Source organism: Tachyglossus aculeatus, chromosome 7 (assembly GCF_015852505.1).
Source record: "Tachyglossus aculeatus isolate mTacAcu1 chromosome 7, mTacAcu1.pri, whole genome shotgun sequence".
NCBI classification, from domain to species: Eukaryota; Metazoa; Chordata; class Mammalia; order Monotremata; family Tachyglossidae; genus Tachyglossus; species Tachyglossus aculeatus.
The window spans coordinates 35,285,533-35,300,311 of NC_052072.1; the positions used below are offsets into that span (position 1 = coordinate 35,285,533).

Sequence of the window (14,779 nt, forward strand, 5' to 3'; positions counted from 1 at the left end):
GAGAGCTTACTCTAGTAAGGGGGATAGAAACATCTTAGTTTTTCAAGTCCAAATATTGGGCTGTTTTAAAAAATGATTAAATTTGTCTTGGTTTCTTTGGAAGATAGCCCCATAGTTTCAGTAATTGTCCCAAAGTGTGTCTTTGTAGTTGCTTATATACAGAATATGGATAACACCTGTCTATCAATTAGTACCTTTTGAACACACTGCCAGTGTAAAAAGTGTCATGGGATTATATTTCACATCCATAATTCCCCCTTTTTTTTTTGAATTAAACAGAAAAGTTACATAGCCACAGACATGACAAAGCCATTTATAGATTCAAAACCTATAGTTGAAATCATATAAGAAATTCCATCACTGAGTCCAGTAAGTGTTCCATTTTAGCAACAGGATGCTTAGATGAATCCTATGATGTTTACCATCCTGGTTGTTAATTCTAAAGGTAACAGATATTCTCTCATCTACATTCCTGATTTCCTTCCTAGTAGCCCATTATGGACTTGTTGTTCATGAGTTTCTCCAAACCCCTTTTGATCCTACTGATATTTTCAGGCTTCACAGTTTCCTGCGGTAGTACATTCTGTGTTTACTAACCCCTTAAGAAAAAGTGTTATCCTTTATTTTGTTGTTAACTTACTATCTTCAAACTTTAGTTAGTGGGTACCCTTTGAAACAGGCACACTATGTTGCATAAAAGATTAATGAATTCCAGGACCAATAGATTGCTGATTGGTGAAGCAAGGGGGATTTTATTTTGCTCAGTCAATCAATCAGTGGTATTTATTGAGTGCTTACGGTGCACAGAACACCAAACTAAACTCTTGGGAGACCACAAAACAACAGAGTTCATAGACATGTTCCCTGCCCACAAGGAGCATACAGTCTAGTGGAGGGACTCACAATCTTATGTTCGATCATTATACTATGGCTATATTGATAGAGTATAATTCTATAGAGGAAAGGAATTGTTAGTATAATTTTAAATGGTTAATATAATGCATTTGAGCTGGCGTAATTCATGGAGTAAGAAATGATAATAATAATTGTGCCATTTGTTAAAGATTTACTATGTGCCAAGCACTAGGGTAGTTGTAAGATCAGGTCAGGCACAGTCCATATCCCTCACAGGGCTCATATCTAAGTAACCATTGAGAGAAAATTTAAAAAAAGAAAAAAACCTCCTAGAGACAGACTTTATACTCAAGGGTTTTAAGCCCCTGCTCAGCGGGTTCATGTTTTTATTTCCAGTTTCCTTCAGCCTTCTTCCAAGGACAGGCCGACCTCTGCGGGTCATTCTGCTACGAAGTCCTAAAGTGCTGCAACCACAGATCACGGTCCACTCAGACGGAAGCTTCAGCCCTCCTGTATTTTTTTATGAGGAAGAACTTCGAATTTAACAAGCAGAAATCAATAGTCAGGTCCCACTTGCAGGTAAGTGAGGTCGAGGATGAGCGCCGCCATTGAATTAGCTCATCTCTGTCTGAATCCTGGCATTCCAGATGGATGAGCAGAAGACCCTGGACATGGGGGAACCAGTGCGATCAGGTCAGGCTGAAGACCCTGGACATGGGGGGACATGGAGGAACCCCTCCTGGGCCGAGGGGTTGAGAGGTGTGCTGCTCTGAAATGGGCTTATAGGGCCCCTGAATCCCTGGTCCTTACTCCTTCGTCATCTTTGGCCACCCCTTATCCCCAGCAACATGGGCCCTCTGTTAATCAAGGAGCAATCCCTTTGTTGTCTCTGGCTGATACACCCAGTTTTCCTAAAAAAATGGGGTTGCCTTCTCACAAATTTTGTGTTGAGGGAACATGGTAAGCTATAAACATCCGAAGACCCCTCTAGACTGTGAGTCCCTCTAGACTGTGAGCCCGCTGTTGGGTAGGGACCGTCTCTATATGTTGCCAACTTGTACTTCCCAAGCACTTAGTACAGTGCTCTGCACACAGTAAGCGCTCAATAAATACGATTGAATGAATGAATGAATGAACACAAACGATCGTTTCTGTTATCACAGCCTCCTCTAGCCAAACGGATGCATGGTGTCAAACAAATGTTCTGGCCCAAAGGTTTTAGCCAAAACACCAAGTGAAAATGTACATTCTGGCAGACCTGAGTGTGCTGTAGGAAGAGTTTCTCAAATAAGGAAATATGCTCGGTTTAGTATCATAAAAATAAATAAGATGATTCTCCATTGTTCTTATTAATAGATGGTACTCTAATCAGTCGTATTTATTGAATGGTTACTGTGTGCAGAGCACTGCACTAAGCTCTTGGACAGTACAATATAACAGAATTGGAAGACACATTCCCTACCCACAACAAGTTTACAGTCTAAAGTAACAGTTTGAAGCAATGGTCATGATTGATCTTGTAGAGGATATTCATTTATATCCACCCAACCCTATGGATTTTTTAAAGTTCTGTTTCCTGACTGACCTATCCTGCTGCTCTCTTTGGTTCTAGCTCATCAAGGCTGTAAGTCAGCTGATTGCTGATGCAGGAATTGGAGGATCTCGGTTTCAGCATTCCCTTGCAATTACCAATAACTTTGCTAATGGAGACAAACAAATGAAAGTAAGAAAATTTTTTTGTCAGCTTCTAATCAGAGTAGTTGATAGGTCAATTGTATTTTTCAAGTACTTCCTTTGCAGAATAACTAGACGGAGAACTCGGGAAAGTAAAAAGCAATAAAGTTAAATGTGGAAGAAGAAATTTAAGTATTATCTGGGTAATAATGTTATTTCTTACCAAATTATACATTTGGATGCTTTTAAAAGGAATGATTCTGTGCTGTGATTTTCTTTAATGAGAAACTTTGATAGTACTTTCAAAATTGCCAGGGGAGTCAAGCACATTAATTAGGTAAATATCTGGCCCTGAAATGATTAAACCCTAAGAGCTGTCATTGATAGCAGAGATAAATGTGTGAGCACCACAACTGAATAAATTAATCCAAATTCCCTGACAAAATATTCAAACTGCTTTCTGAGAAAACTGGAATATAATAATGGTGGTATTTGTTAAGCTCTTACTATGTGTCAAGCGCTGGAGTAGATACTAAATAATCAATCAATCAATCAATTGTATTTATTGAGCACTTACTGTGTGCAGAGCACTGTACTAAGCACTTGGGAAGTACAAGTCGGCAATAATCAGGTCAGATACAGTCCCTGTCCTACATAAGAATAATAATAATAATGTTGGTATTTGTTAAGCGCTTACTATGTGCCAAGCACTGTTCTCACAGGTAATCAGGTTGTCCCACGTGGGGCTCACAGTCTTCATCCCCATTTTACAGATGAGGTAACTGAGGCCCAGAGAAGTTAAGTGACTTGCCCAAGGTCACACAGCTGACAAGTGGCGGAGCCGGGATTAGAACCCATGACCTCTGGCTTCCCAGCCCCGGCTCTTTCCACTGAGCCACGCTGCTTCTCCTGGTGCTCATAGTCTAAGTAAGAGGGAGTAGGATTTAATCCCCAAATGAGGAAATTGAGGCACAGAGAACTTAAATGCCCAAGGTCACAGGGCAAACAAGTGGCTGAGCAGGGATTAGAACCCATGTCTTCTGACTCCCCTGCCCGAGCTCTTTCCACTAGGACACGACATGAACTAATTTTGAATGACAACTCCACCTCCTAAGCCCAGCCTTGAATTTGATGGATTCCATTCCCCATCTACCTTCAGCTAGTCTTTAGATGCTTTCTTACTCTTGGCCTCATTCCCAACCCTGTTTCCAACTCAATTCCCAGCACCCTGTTGTGTCCCTTCTCACCCAAACACCAGGAGAGTTTAAAACTTAGAGGGAGCTGCGGGACTTGGGAAGAGAAAAATCAATGTTAGACCCCTTAATTATGCTCCAGCCTCTGTTCTCTTCTCCCAGGTTGTCCATCCTGAGAAACATTCACAAACCCTTCTGTGTGGCCACAGTAATGACCCGCTCATGATATGGTCATTTCTGGTCCCTCCCTGTTCCTTTCGTTCATTTTATTTTCTTTCATTAATTAATGAGCACATCTCTCACTCATCTACTTTTACAATAGAGTCACTGATTTGATTGTGCATATATATATGTGTGTGTATTATATGTACATATTACATGTACATATGTTTATGTGTATGTATATGTTTATGTATATTTATATATTTGCATATGTAAATATGTATATATTTAACTTGCATATATCTATTCTATTTATTTTATTTTGTTAGTATGCTTGGTTTTGTTCTCTGTCTCCCCCTTTTAGACTGTGAGCCCACTGTTGGGTAGGGACTGTCTCTATATGTTGCCAACTTGTACTTCCCAAGCGCTTAGTACAGTGCTCTGCACACAGTAAGCGCTCAATAAATACGATTAATGATGATGACGATGATGATGATGATGATGACCCACTCATGATATGGTCATTTCTGGTCCCTCCCTGTTTCTTTCTTTCATTTTATTTTCTTCCATTAATTAATGAGCACATCTCTCACTCATCTACTTTTACAATAGAGTCACTGATTTGATTGTGTATATATGTATATATATATATATGTGTGTGTGTTATATGTACATATTACATGTGCATATGTTTATGTATACGTATAGGTTTATGTATATTTATATATTTACATATGTAAATATGTATATATTTATTATTCTATTTTTATTAATAATGTGTACATGTATCTATAATTCTATTCATTTATATTGATGCTATTGATGCCTCTCTACTTGTTTTCTTTTGTTTTGTTGTCTATCTCCCCCCTTCTAGACTGTGAGCTCGTTGTTGGGTAGGGATTGTCTCTGTTACCTAATTGTACTTTCCAAGCACTTAGTACAGTGCTCTGCACACAGTAAGCACTCAATGAATACAATTGAATGAGTGAATTTGATTACTAATAATAGTGCAGGTATTTAGTAGCCCTTACTACAGGTCAATCACTAGGCTAAGCCCTGGGATAGATTTGCCTATTGCGAGAATGACTCCATGAGTCAAAACACATGAAGAAAGTTATACTGTTAATAAGTACTAAAGTTTTTCAGAATCAAATTATCAGTCAGTAGTGTTTATTGAATGCTCAATGTGTGAAGAGTACTGTACTAAGTGCTTGGGAGAGTACAGTACAGCAGCGTTGGTAGACGTGTTCCCTATCCACAATGAGTTCACAATCTATTATTTAATATAAATAAATAATTTATAATATACGATTTCTAGATATGTACATAAATGATGGAGGTTGAGGATGGGACAAATACCAAAGCCCCAAATGTCATAGACCCAAGTGCAAATTATTGCACCATTGTGTCCAACCCATAATAATAATAATAATAATGGTATTTGTTAAGTGCTTACTATGTGCAAAGCACTGTTCCAAGCGCTGGGGGGATACATCGGTGATCAGGTTGTCCCACCTGGGGCTCACAGTCTTAATCCCCATTTTACAGATGAGGGAACTGAGGCACAGAGAAGTTAAGTGACTTGCCCAAAGTCACACAGCGGACAGTTGGCAGAGTCGGGATTTGAACCCATGACCTCTGACTCCAAAGCCTGTGTTCTTTCCACTGAGCCATGCTGCTTCTCTAATAACTCCAATGGTCTGAGGGGAGCTCAATCGATATATTTTAGTAATAATAACAATTATTATTATGGTATTTGTTAAGCACTTACTATGCACCAGGCACTGTACTAAGCACTGGGGTGGATAAAAGCAAATCAGGTAGGACACTGTCCCTGTCCCACGTGGGGCTCACAGTCTCAATCCCCATTTTGCAGATGAGGTAACTGAGGCACAGAGTAGTGAAGTGGCTTGTCCAACATCACACAACGGACAAGGGACGGAACGGGATTAGAACCCATGACCTCTGACTCTCGGACCCGTGCTCTATCCACTGCGCTATGCTGCTTCTCGATAACTAGTAGCAGATATTGAACCAGTTTTTAGAGACTTTCCACTGACCCAATGCTTTTTTCTTTTCCCCAAGAGTAATAATTTCCCAGCCGAGGTGAAGGACCTAACGAAACGCATAAGGACAGTTCTGATGGCCACGGCTCAGATGAAAGAACACGAGAAAGATCCAGAGATGCTGGTGGACCTCCAGTACAGCCTTGCAAATTCCTACGCAAGCACCCCTGAACTCCGACGGACATGGCTTGAAAGTATGGCCAAGATACATGCAAGAAATGGAGATTTATCTGAGGTGATTTCCAAGAGCTTTGTTGTTTGCTCCCCGTGTACCTTTCCTATTAAAAATGGTTGATAAGATGCAGAGTACTTCTCATAAAGTTTCAGAATGGTTTCCCTTAAATTGACTGAGCTACTTTGCGTGTGGTTTGCATTAAATTTTAAAGGTACTAGTCACGAGACACTCCAGGTTTGTAGTATAAAATATCATTAATCATTGCAGCCTCCTGAAATTATATTCGAGTGCAGCATTCGGGGACTAATAGCACTAAAAGATGTAACACATGTTTAAGCCACTGGTGGTTGTAGAAGAATAACCATGTTGGAGGACAAAGAAAAATATCCCCCCTCACCCCAGTGCTCTCCCTGGAACACTTTCACGACCTTTATGGTAGAGTGAAGACGCTCCATGCATTCCTGCCAATTTTAGATAGGCAGCAGGGGATCATTCCTCTTTGAAGTCGTGTGAATTAATCTATGTGTTTTCTAGTGAAGTTCTGTGATAACTGGATTGAAAGGCGAGGCGGCTATACTTTTTTAAACCGTAATTTGTTCATCAGAAAAAAAGGGCAATTGTGCAGTACCATCTGGTTTTCAAGGAATTCCTGTTATGTAATCCAGTTCCACAGCTGGGCTCAAAAGGATACAAATCTGTCTTTACGGACTTGCCTCTGGTTCCAGACAGAGGCATAATACCAGGATGCACCAAGAAAATAACCAGAACCTTGTTGGGCTTGGTTGACTTTCATTATGTTGTATTGTACTCTCCCAGGCACTTAGTACAGTGCTCTCCACACAGTGAGAGCTCAATAAATACGACTGACTGACCGATCCCTGCAGGCAGGAAGGGCAGAACTAAATACTAAAAGACATTTTGTAGCACAGTCGCAAACAATATGACATAGCAAGGGTCGACTGAGACTCCAGTACAACAGATGGACCAGTCTGGCAGAAAGCAGTCATGAGAGGTCATGAGCTCTCCTTGAACAAAGGCATTGTGAAGCTTAGAATATCAAAAGGTAAGGTTAAAAAATAGAGACATGTTTGTATCAGACAAATTAACGCAGCAACGAATATATCTAGGTTACAAATTGAGGAGGAGAATCGCAGTTCCAGATTGGTCCTTTAAGGCATACTTTAATCATGGATAATCAATCAATCCATCCATCAGTCGTATTTATTGAACGCTTACTGTGTGCAGAACACTGTACTAAGTGATTGGGAAGTACAAGTTGGCAACATATAGAGACAGTCCCTACCCAACAGCGGGCTCACAGTCTAGAAGGGGGAGAGAGAGAACAAAGCAAAACATATTAACAAAATAAAATAAATAGAATAAATATGTACAAATTAAATAAATAAATACATAATAGAGTAATAAATATGTACAAACATATATACAGGTGCCGTGGGGAGGGGAAGGAGGTAAGACGGGGGGATGGGGAGGGGGAAGAGGGGCAGAGGAAGGAGGGGGCTCAGTATGGGAAGGCCTCCTGGAAGAGGTGAGCTCTCAGTAGGGCTTTGAAGGGAGAAAGAGAGCTAGCTTGGCGGATGTGTGGAGGGAGGGCATTCCAGGCCAGGGGGAGGACGTGGGCCGGGGGTCGATGGCGGGACGGGCGAGAACGAGGCACAGTGAGGAGGTTAGTGGCAGAGAGCGGAGGGTGCGGGCTGGGCTGTAGAAGAAGGGAAGGGAGGTGAGGTAGGAGGGGGCGAGGTGACGGACAGCCTTGAAGCCGAGGGTGAGGAGTTTTTGCCTGATGTGTAGGTTGACTGGTAGCCACTGGAGATTTTTGAGGAAGGGAGTAACATGCCCAGAGCATTTCTGCACAGAGACTATCTGGGCAGCGGCGTGAAGTATGGATTGAAGTGGGGAGAGACAGGAGGATAGGAGATCGGAGAGGAGGCTGATGCAGTAATCCAGTCGGGTTAGGATGAGAGATTGAACGAGCAGGGTAGAGGTTTGGATGGAGAGGAAAGGGCGGATCTTGGCAATGATGCGGAGGTGAGACCGGCAGGTTTTGGTGATGGATTGGATGTGAGGGGTGAACGAGAGAGCGGAGTCGAGAATGACACCAAGTTTGCAGGCTTGTGAGACGGGAAGCATGGTAGTGCCGTCAACAGTGATGGGAAAGCCAGGGAGAGGGCAGGGTTTGGGAGGGAAGATAAGGAGTTCAGTCTTGGATATGAAGACTCTAAACATAAGTAGCAAGAGCCTGGGCTTGTGAGTCAGAAGTCATGGGTTCTAATCCTAGCTCTGCCACTTATCAGCTGTGTTACTTTGGGCAAGTCACTTAATTTCTCTGTGCTTCAGTTCCCTCATCTGTAGAATGGGTATTAAGACTGTTAGCCCCACGTGGGACAACCTGATTATCTTGTTTCCAATCCAGCGCTTAGAACAGTGCTTTGCACAAAATAAGTGCTTAACAAATACCATTATTATTTATTATTTATTTATCCTTTGAAAACCAAAGACAGACACTGGTATTTATTGAGTGCTACTGTGTGCAGAGCGCTATACTGTGGGAGAGTGCAATATAATAGAGTTGGTAGACATGATCCCTAATGGAACTTACAATCTAGTGGTAAAGAAAACTGTTCTAGAGATGCATAGTGAGCTAGCTGTGAAAGAATTTCAATCCATTTCAATCCAACATTACGATTCAATCATACTTCTGGCATGAGAAGCGGAAAATTTTTCTTTCTGCCAAAATATGCATTCTTAGTTTTTGTCCTGAATCTTTGCAATCTAATAGAGAATATGTTAGTTTCATCTTAAAAATGGAGCTAAACAAAATGAACTGTCAACCTAAATGCTTCTCTTTTTCTGATATTGAAAGATAATAACTTTACTAGGCAAAATGAGTGAGAATGTCCTATTTAACTTTTTTCTTTTTTCTCATAGGCTGCTATGTGTTATATCCATATAGCTGCCCTCATTGCAGAATACCTGAAAAGAAAGGGTAAGATAAAATTATAATGATAAAGCATTAACTATACTTGAATATGATGATCTATCACATTTTAAATTGCTCCACTTCTTATAGACCACATTTAAATTTTTCAGTTATCTTCTAACCGCTTTAACTTGTAAAAATATTTTAAATGAAAACATAACTAATAAATAATGAATAACCATATTCATTGTATATCAAGTCTAATTGAATGATAAGCTTCTTAGTGCTAAAAGAGAATGCTTATTTTATTAGCGATTTTAGTGTTTAATATGCATGAATTAACACATATCAATAGTAGTATCTTAACATCATCTTGCACTGCCATAGGTTACTGGAAAATGGAAAAGATTTGCACATCAACTGTGTTCCTGGAAGATGCTCACATCTGTGATAGCAATCAGTTACTAACAACTCACAATGGAGGAAGTGAGTGTTCTAACCATGGCTGTTTGGGGGATTCAAATAACCCTTCTTAGGAAATTGAGTTACTTCTTAAGTCTTTAATGTGTCCGTTGAATAGTTTTCCAAAGTCGAATCATAGATGACTTCGTGCATGAGCCTAGAAAATTCCTACAGCTCAGAGCCTTTGTAGATTTTTGAAGTTTATCTTGCTGTTATTTTTAAACATCCTCAACAAATTGAACCATGATGGGCTAATGTCAGTGCTGTTAATCTGCATGCTGACATCTCATGGGACTCCACTGGGACTTTTCACCCAGAAATTAATGGGTGATTTGAAATTGCTCTTGCGATTTTTTTTTTCATGTATCATCAATTCTCTCCGTGTAGAATCAGATGGGCTAAAAGTCAAGTGTACATTGGATTATTATATACAGCATTGTTTTGGGTCAGTCTTAGTGGAACAAAAAATCCAGTTTCTTTTTCATAAAACATAATGAGGAAAGATTGGACTGTAAACCGAAACTATGATCTAAATTTTTTTTAATTTGAAAGTTTTCTTTTACAACTAAAATTGGAGTAAGAATTGGACTGGGCAAAACATGTTCCCCCAGTGATAAATTCCACATAAACCGTACTTGAATAAAAATATGCTATTACAGTAAATTCATAGCATTTCCTATAAGGAGTTTATGGACAAATTAAACTACAGTTAACGTGGCTTAGCTTTTGCTTGTAAAACCTTGTTCTCATCAAAGTTTATAGTCTGTAATATGGTTGACAATTCTGTCTTGGTTTTTCATTTTCAACTATCAGCCTTGTAAATGTGTGAGTGATGAAAGGCAATTTATGGATGTGGTATTTAAAGTTTACAGTGTTGGGGTTTGGAATGAAATTTCAGGGATGACCAATCTATTATTCTGAAAGTGCCAAAGTGACAATGGTCTTTTACCTGCATTGAATGTTTCACCCATGTACCTCAAATGCCCTTGCAAATCTGATGGTAACTGCACCACCACAATGGATAGAGCATAAGCCTGGAAGACAGAAGGATTTAGGTTCTAATCCCAGCTCTGCCATTTTTCTGATATGTGACACTTGATAAGTCATTTTACTTCCCCGTGCCTCAGTTACCTCATCTGTAAAAAAAGGGATTTAAGCCTGTGTGAGCCCCATGTGGGACATGGATTGTTTCCAACCTTGTTACCTTTTATCTATCCCCAGTACCTAGTACAGTGCCTGACACATGCAGTAAACACTTAAGAAATAACATTTAAAAAAATTAAAATTAAACAGCTCAGAGGTCTAAATTCAGGAAAGTCAGGACGCTTGTTTGAGGCCATCCCCAATGTCAGTGTCTAGGTACATATGTACTAAGTGTGCAGTGTGGCATAGTGGAAAGAGCATGGGCTTTGGAGTCAGAGGTCATGGGTTCAAATCCCAGCTCCGCCACTTGTCAGCTGTGTGACTTTGGGCAAGTCACTTAACTTCTCTGTGCCTCAGTTACCTCATCTGTAAAATGGGGATTAAAACTGTGAGCCCCACGTGGGACAACCTGATCACCTTGTAACCTCCCCAGCACTTAGAACAGTGCTTTGCATATAGTAAGCACTTAATAAATGCCATTATTATTATTAGTTATAATAGTCATGATAATAATAACATTTGTTAATGGTATTTGTTAAGTGCTTCCTATGTGCCAAGCACTCTACTAAGTACTGGAGTAGATGGAAGATAATTGGGTTGGACTCAGTGTCTTATCTCCCAAGCAAACTTGTACTTTCCAAGAGCTTAGTACAGTGCTCTGCACACAGATGAGCGCTCAACAAATACGATTGAATGAATGAATCTCATGTAGGGCTCATGGTCATAATCCCCCTGTGTTACAGATGTGGTAACTGAGGCCCAGAGAAGTTAAGTGACTTGTCCAAGGTCATATAACAGGCAGGTGGAGGAGCTGGGATTAGAATTCAGGTCCTCTGACTCTCAGGCCTGTGCTGTTTCCAATAGGTCACGCTGCTATACCACAATGGGGTAGGTTACAACACAAGCAGGTGGGAGACAGTTCCCATCCTACAGGGGCCTGAGAGTCAGAAGGGGAAGGAGAAGAGATATTTAACCCCCATTTTTACATATGAGGAAACAGGCACAGATAAGTTAAATAACTTGCCCAGGGTCACACAGCAGGCAACTCGAGAAGCTTCTGATTTCCAGCCTCCTGCTCTTTCTGGCCACAATAGTTATGTATCTTATTATTTATACATTATTATTATTGCCATACAATAATAATAATAGCATTTATTAAGTGCTTACTCTGTGCAAAGCACTGTTCTAAGCGCTGGGGAGGTTACAAGGTGATCAGGTTGTCCCATGGGGGGCTCACAGTCTTTAATCCCCATTTTACCGATGAGGTAACTGAGGTACAGAGAAGTGAAGTGACTTGCCCCAAGTCACACAGCTGACAAGTGGCGGAGTCGGGATTTGAACCCATGACCTCTGACTCCAAAGCCAGTGCTCTTTCCACTGAGCCATGGTACAAATTAGCAAAAAAATCAAATAAATCATTTTCCAGCTGTCCTTCCTCTTTATCAATAATCAATATGCTGCTTAAGAAAACGAGATTTACAAAAAAGAGAAAAAGAGCTGTAAGCCCTTTACAGCCTAAAGAAAGATACAGTTGTTGACAAAATAAAGCATAAATTTGAGCAATTCTGAGAACACAGTACACTGTAATCATGAAGTCATTCTTCATTAAACATTAAATACTTTCATCCTTTTCTTCACAAAGAAAAAACATTTATTGAAATAGAAGACTCTTTGTTATTAACCTCTTTATATTTGTGGGGGTATGTATATATGTACATTATAAGGAGTTTATGAAAATCAAACTACCGCTAACCAGATCGAGTCTGAGCAATTTCAGACTTAAGTTTATTAAACTTAAACTTTGGCATACCTGCAATAAGCAACCTACAGAAGCAGTGCACCACAAAAACACTACCTTAAGCTTTGATAAATCATCACTCAAATAACAGTGTGATAAAAGACCTTTGAGCAGGATTTTCAGGAATTACTAATCGATTTACTTGTATCTGTTTTTCCAAGGTTTATTCTCCATGGGCTGGCCTGCTTTTCTGAGCATTACCCCAAACATTAAAGAAGAAGGAGCAATGAAGGAAGATTCAGGAATGCAGGATACCCCATACAACGAGGTCAGGCACAAACCGATCTAAATATGCAATCGAAATTTAACTGTTTTGAAGTAAATTTGCTTTCAAACTAAATGAGTTTTTTTAAGACCCATAAAAAGTCAAATGGTTTAATTCCTCAAACCTGAAAACTCAATCAGGCCCATTGGTTAAGGACCATATAGAAAATAAGCCAGACTCAAAAACAAATCAGGCTGCATGATAGAATCGAAGCAATTTAACAGAACTGGAAAATAAGACAAATAGCACTCTGGAATGATACTTCTTCTGGTTGGCGATGTTCACTACTGTTAGATGCTTTATTACTGTGGTGATGAAAGCTGATAAAATTTTTGTGAGCTACTAAAATGGTTTATGGGTCAAGAGGTTTTATTATGTGCCCCCCAAAAATGTAAAAGGTTGATTGAAAGAAGAACAAATGCAGTGACTCCTGCATAAATCAATAGTATCTGAGTTTAATGATGTTCCAATGTTTGGAAATACAGAACATCCTGGTCGAGCAGCTGTACATGTGTGTTGAGTATCTTTGGAAGTCTGAAAGGTATGAGCTCATTGCTGATGTCAACAAACCCATCATTGCAGTCTTCGAGAAGCAAAGAGATTTCAAAGTAAGTTTAACGAAACGTAGATTTTTCACTTGCGACAAATTTCTAGAAATGACCATTTTTGAGCTTTCACATTGCCCATTTTGGTATCAGGCTTATGCTGAACAGAACCCTCCAATTCATGATCTTGATATTTGCTTTCACTTATCTCATCCTAGAAGCTCTCCGATCTTTACTACGACATCCATCGGTCCTACCTGAAGGTTGCAGAAGTGGTGAATTCAGAGAAGCGGCTGTTTGGGCGTTATTACCGGGTGGCATTTTATGGGCAGGTAAGTGAAGAGAAAACACTTTACTCACCCAGTGGTCCATTTCAATAGAGTAGCTTGATATAGGTTGGCATCCTTCAGCAGACCCGTGTTCATACTTTCCATTGGCGAAAATGCATTTCTCTTGATTATATATTTAATTGGAAAACCAAAGCATCAGACTTCTCATAGTCTAGAGCTTATCTGTACTAGTTCGTTTGTTATTTTACCCTTGTTATTGGCTTTTGACTTACTATTTCCTATTACTTTCCCATAATATTCAGTCCTGGGCCTCATTTGGGAAGCAGTCACTAGAGCTTGTATCCAGTTTAGAATGTTAGAATATTTTGAACTTTGTATTCATGGGATAAAAAGTGTCTTTTTCTTCCACTATAAACCAGAAAACATAGCTAAAAGAATAGCAAGATCTGGCCATCTAAAGCCCAGGAACATTGACTGAAAAATGAAGGGAAACTAGTATGGTTCATGAATGTCCCCAATTCTCCTTTTTTCAATCAGTCAATTGCATTTTTCCAGCATTTACTGTGTGCAGAGCACTGTACTAAGCACTTCAGAAAGTAGAGTCACTACAGAAGGTAGACACAATCCTTCCCTACAAGAAGCTTTCAAACTAAGTTACCTCCCCTTAGCTGTACAGTGAATGTTGCCTGAGAGTCCACTTCCAGCCAGTTGTTATTTTTTTTTTTAAATGGAATTTATTAAGCACTTACTATGTGCCTGGCCCTGTACTAAACTCTGGAATAGATACAAGATAATCAGGTTGGACATGGTCCATGTCCCACATGGGGCTTACAATCTTCATCCCCATTTTACAGATGAAGGAACTGAGTCACAGAGAAGTTGCGACCCAGGGTAGCATAGTAGACAAGTGGCAGAGCTGGAATTAGAACCCAGGTTTTTCTGGAGGCCAGTACTCTATCCACTAGGCCACACTACTTCACTCTTAACTCCCATTGGATCTTCTCGTATGGGTGTGTTGGGGATTTCTCTCCTTCTTCCACCAAAGAGTGATTTTTGTTTTGACATGAGTTATTCCTTTCCTTGGGGAACAAGTGCTATCAATGAGATTTATCAAAAAAAGAAACCAATAGAATCATTGTAGTACTCCTGTAACACTGACTCTCCTCACAGAACATATAGTAATGCCCACCGTCTGTAAAAAGATAGCTACTAT

General features: G+C 39.9%; 1 protein-coding gene across 7 annotated transcripts in view; it reads left to right on the forward strand.

Annotated features, from left to right (window-relative positions):
- Positions 1–14,779, forward strand: part of DOCK10 (dedicator of cytokinesis 10) — a 247,672-nt gene that overhangs the window by 208,306 nt on the left and 24,587 nt on the right. For 5 of the 7 annotated variants that reach the window (XM_038748917.1, XM_038748915.1, XM_038748916.1 and 2 more), the window contains exons 43-50: positions 1,252–1,434; positions 2,468–2,578; positions 5,970–6,185; positions 9,072–9,129; positions 9,451–9,549; positions 12,628–12,734; positions 13,217–13,339; positions 13,495–13,608. In XM_038748917.1, coding sequence (XP_038604845.1) covers positions 1,252–1,434; positions 2,468–2,578; positions 5,970–6,185; positions 9,072–9,129; positions 9,451–9,549; positions 12,628–12,734; positions 13,217–13,339; positions 13,495–13,608 — 1,011 coding nt within the window. The remainder of the gene's footprint in view (positions 1–1,251; positions 1,435–2,467; positions 2,579–5,969; positions 6,186–9,071; positions 9,130–9,450; positions 9,550–12,627; positions 12,735–13,216; positions 13,340–13,494; positions 13,609–14,779) is intronic. The other 2 variants (XM_038748920.1, XM_038748921.1) reach the window with 1 other exon arrangement.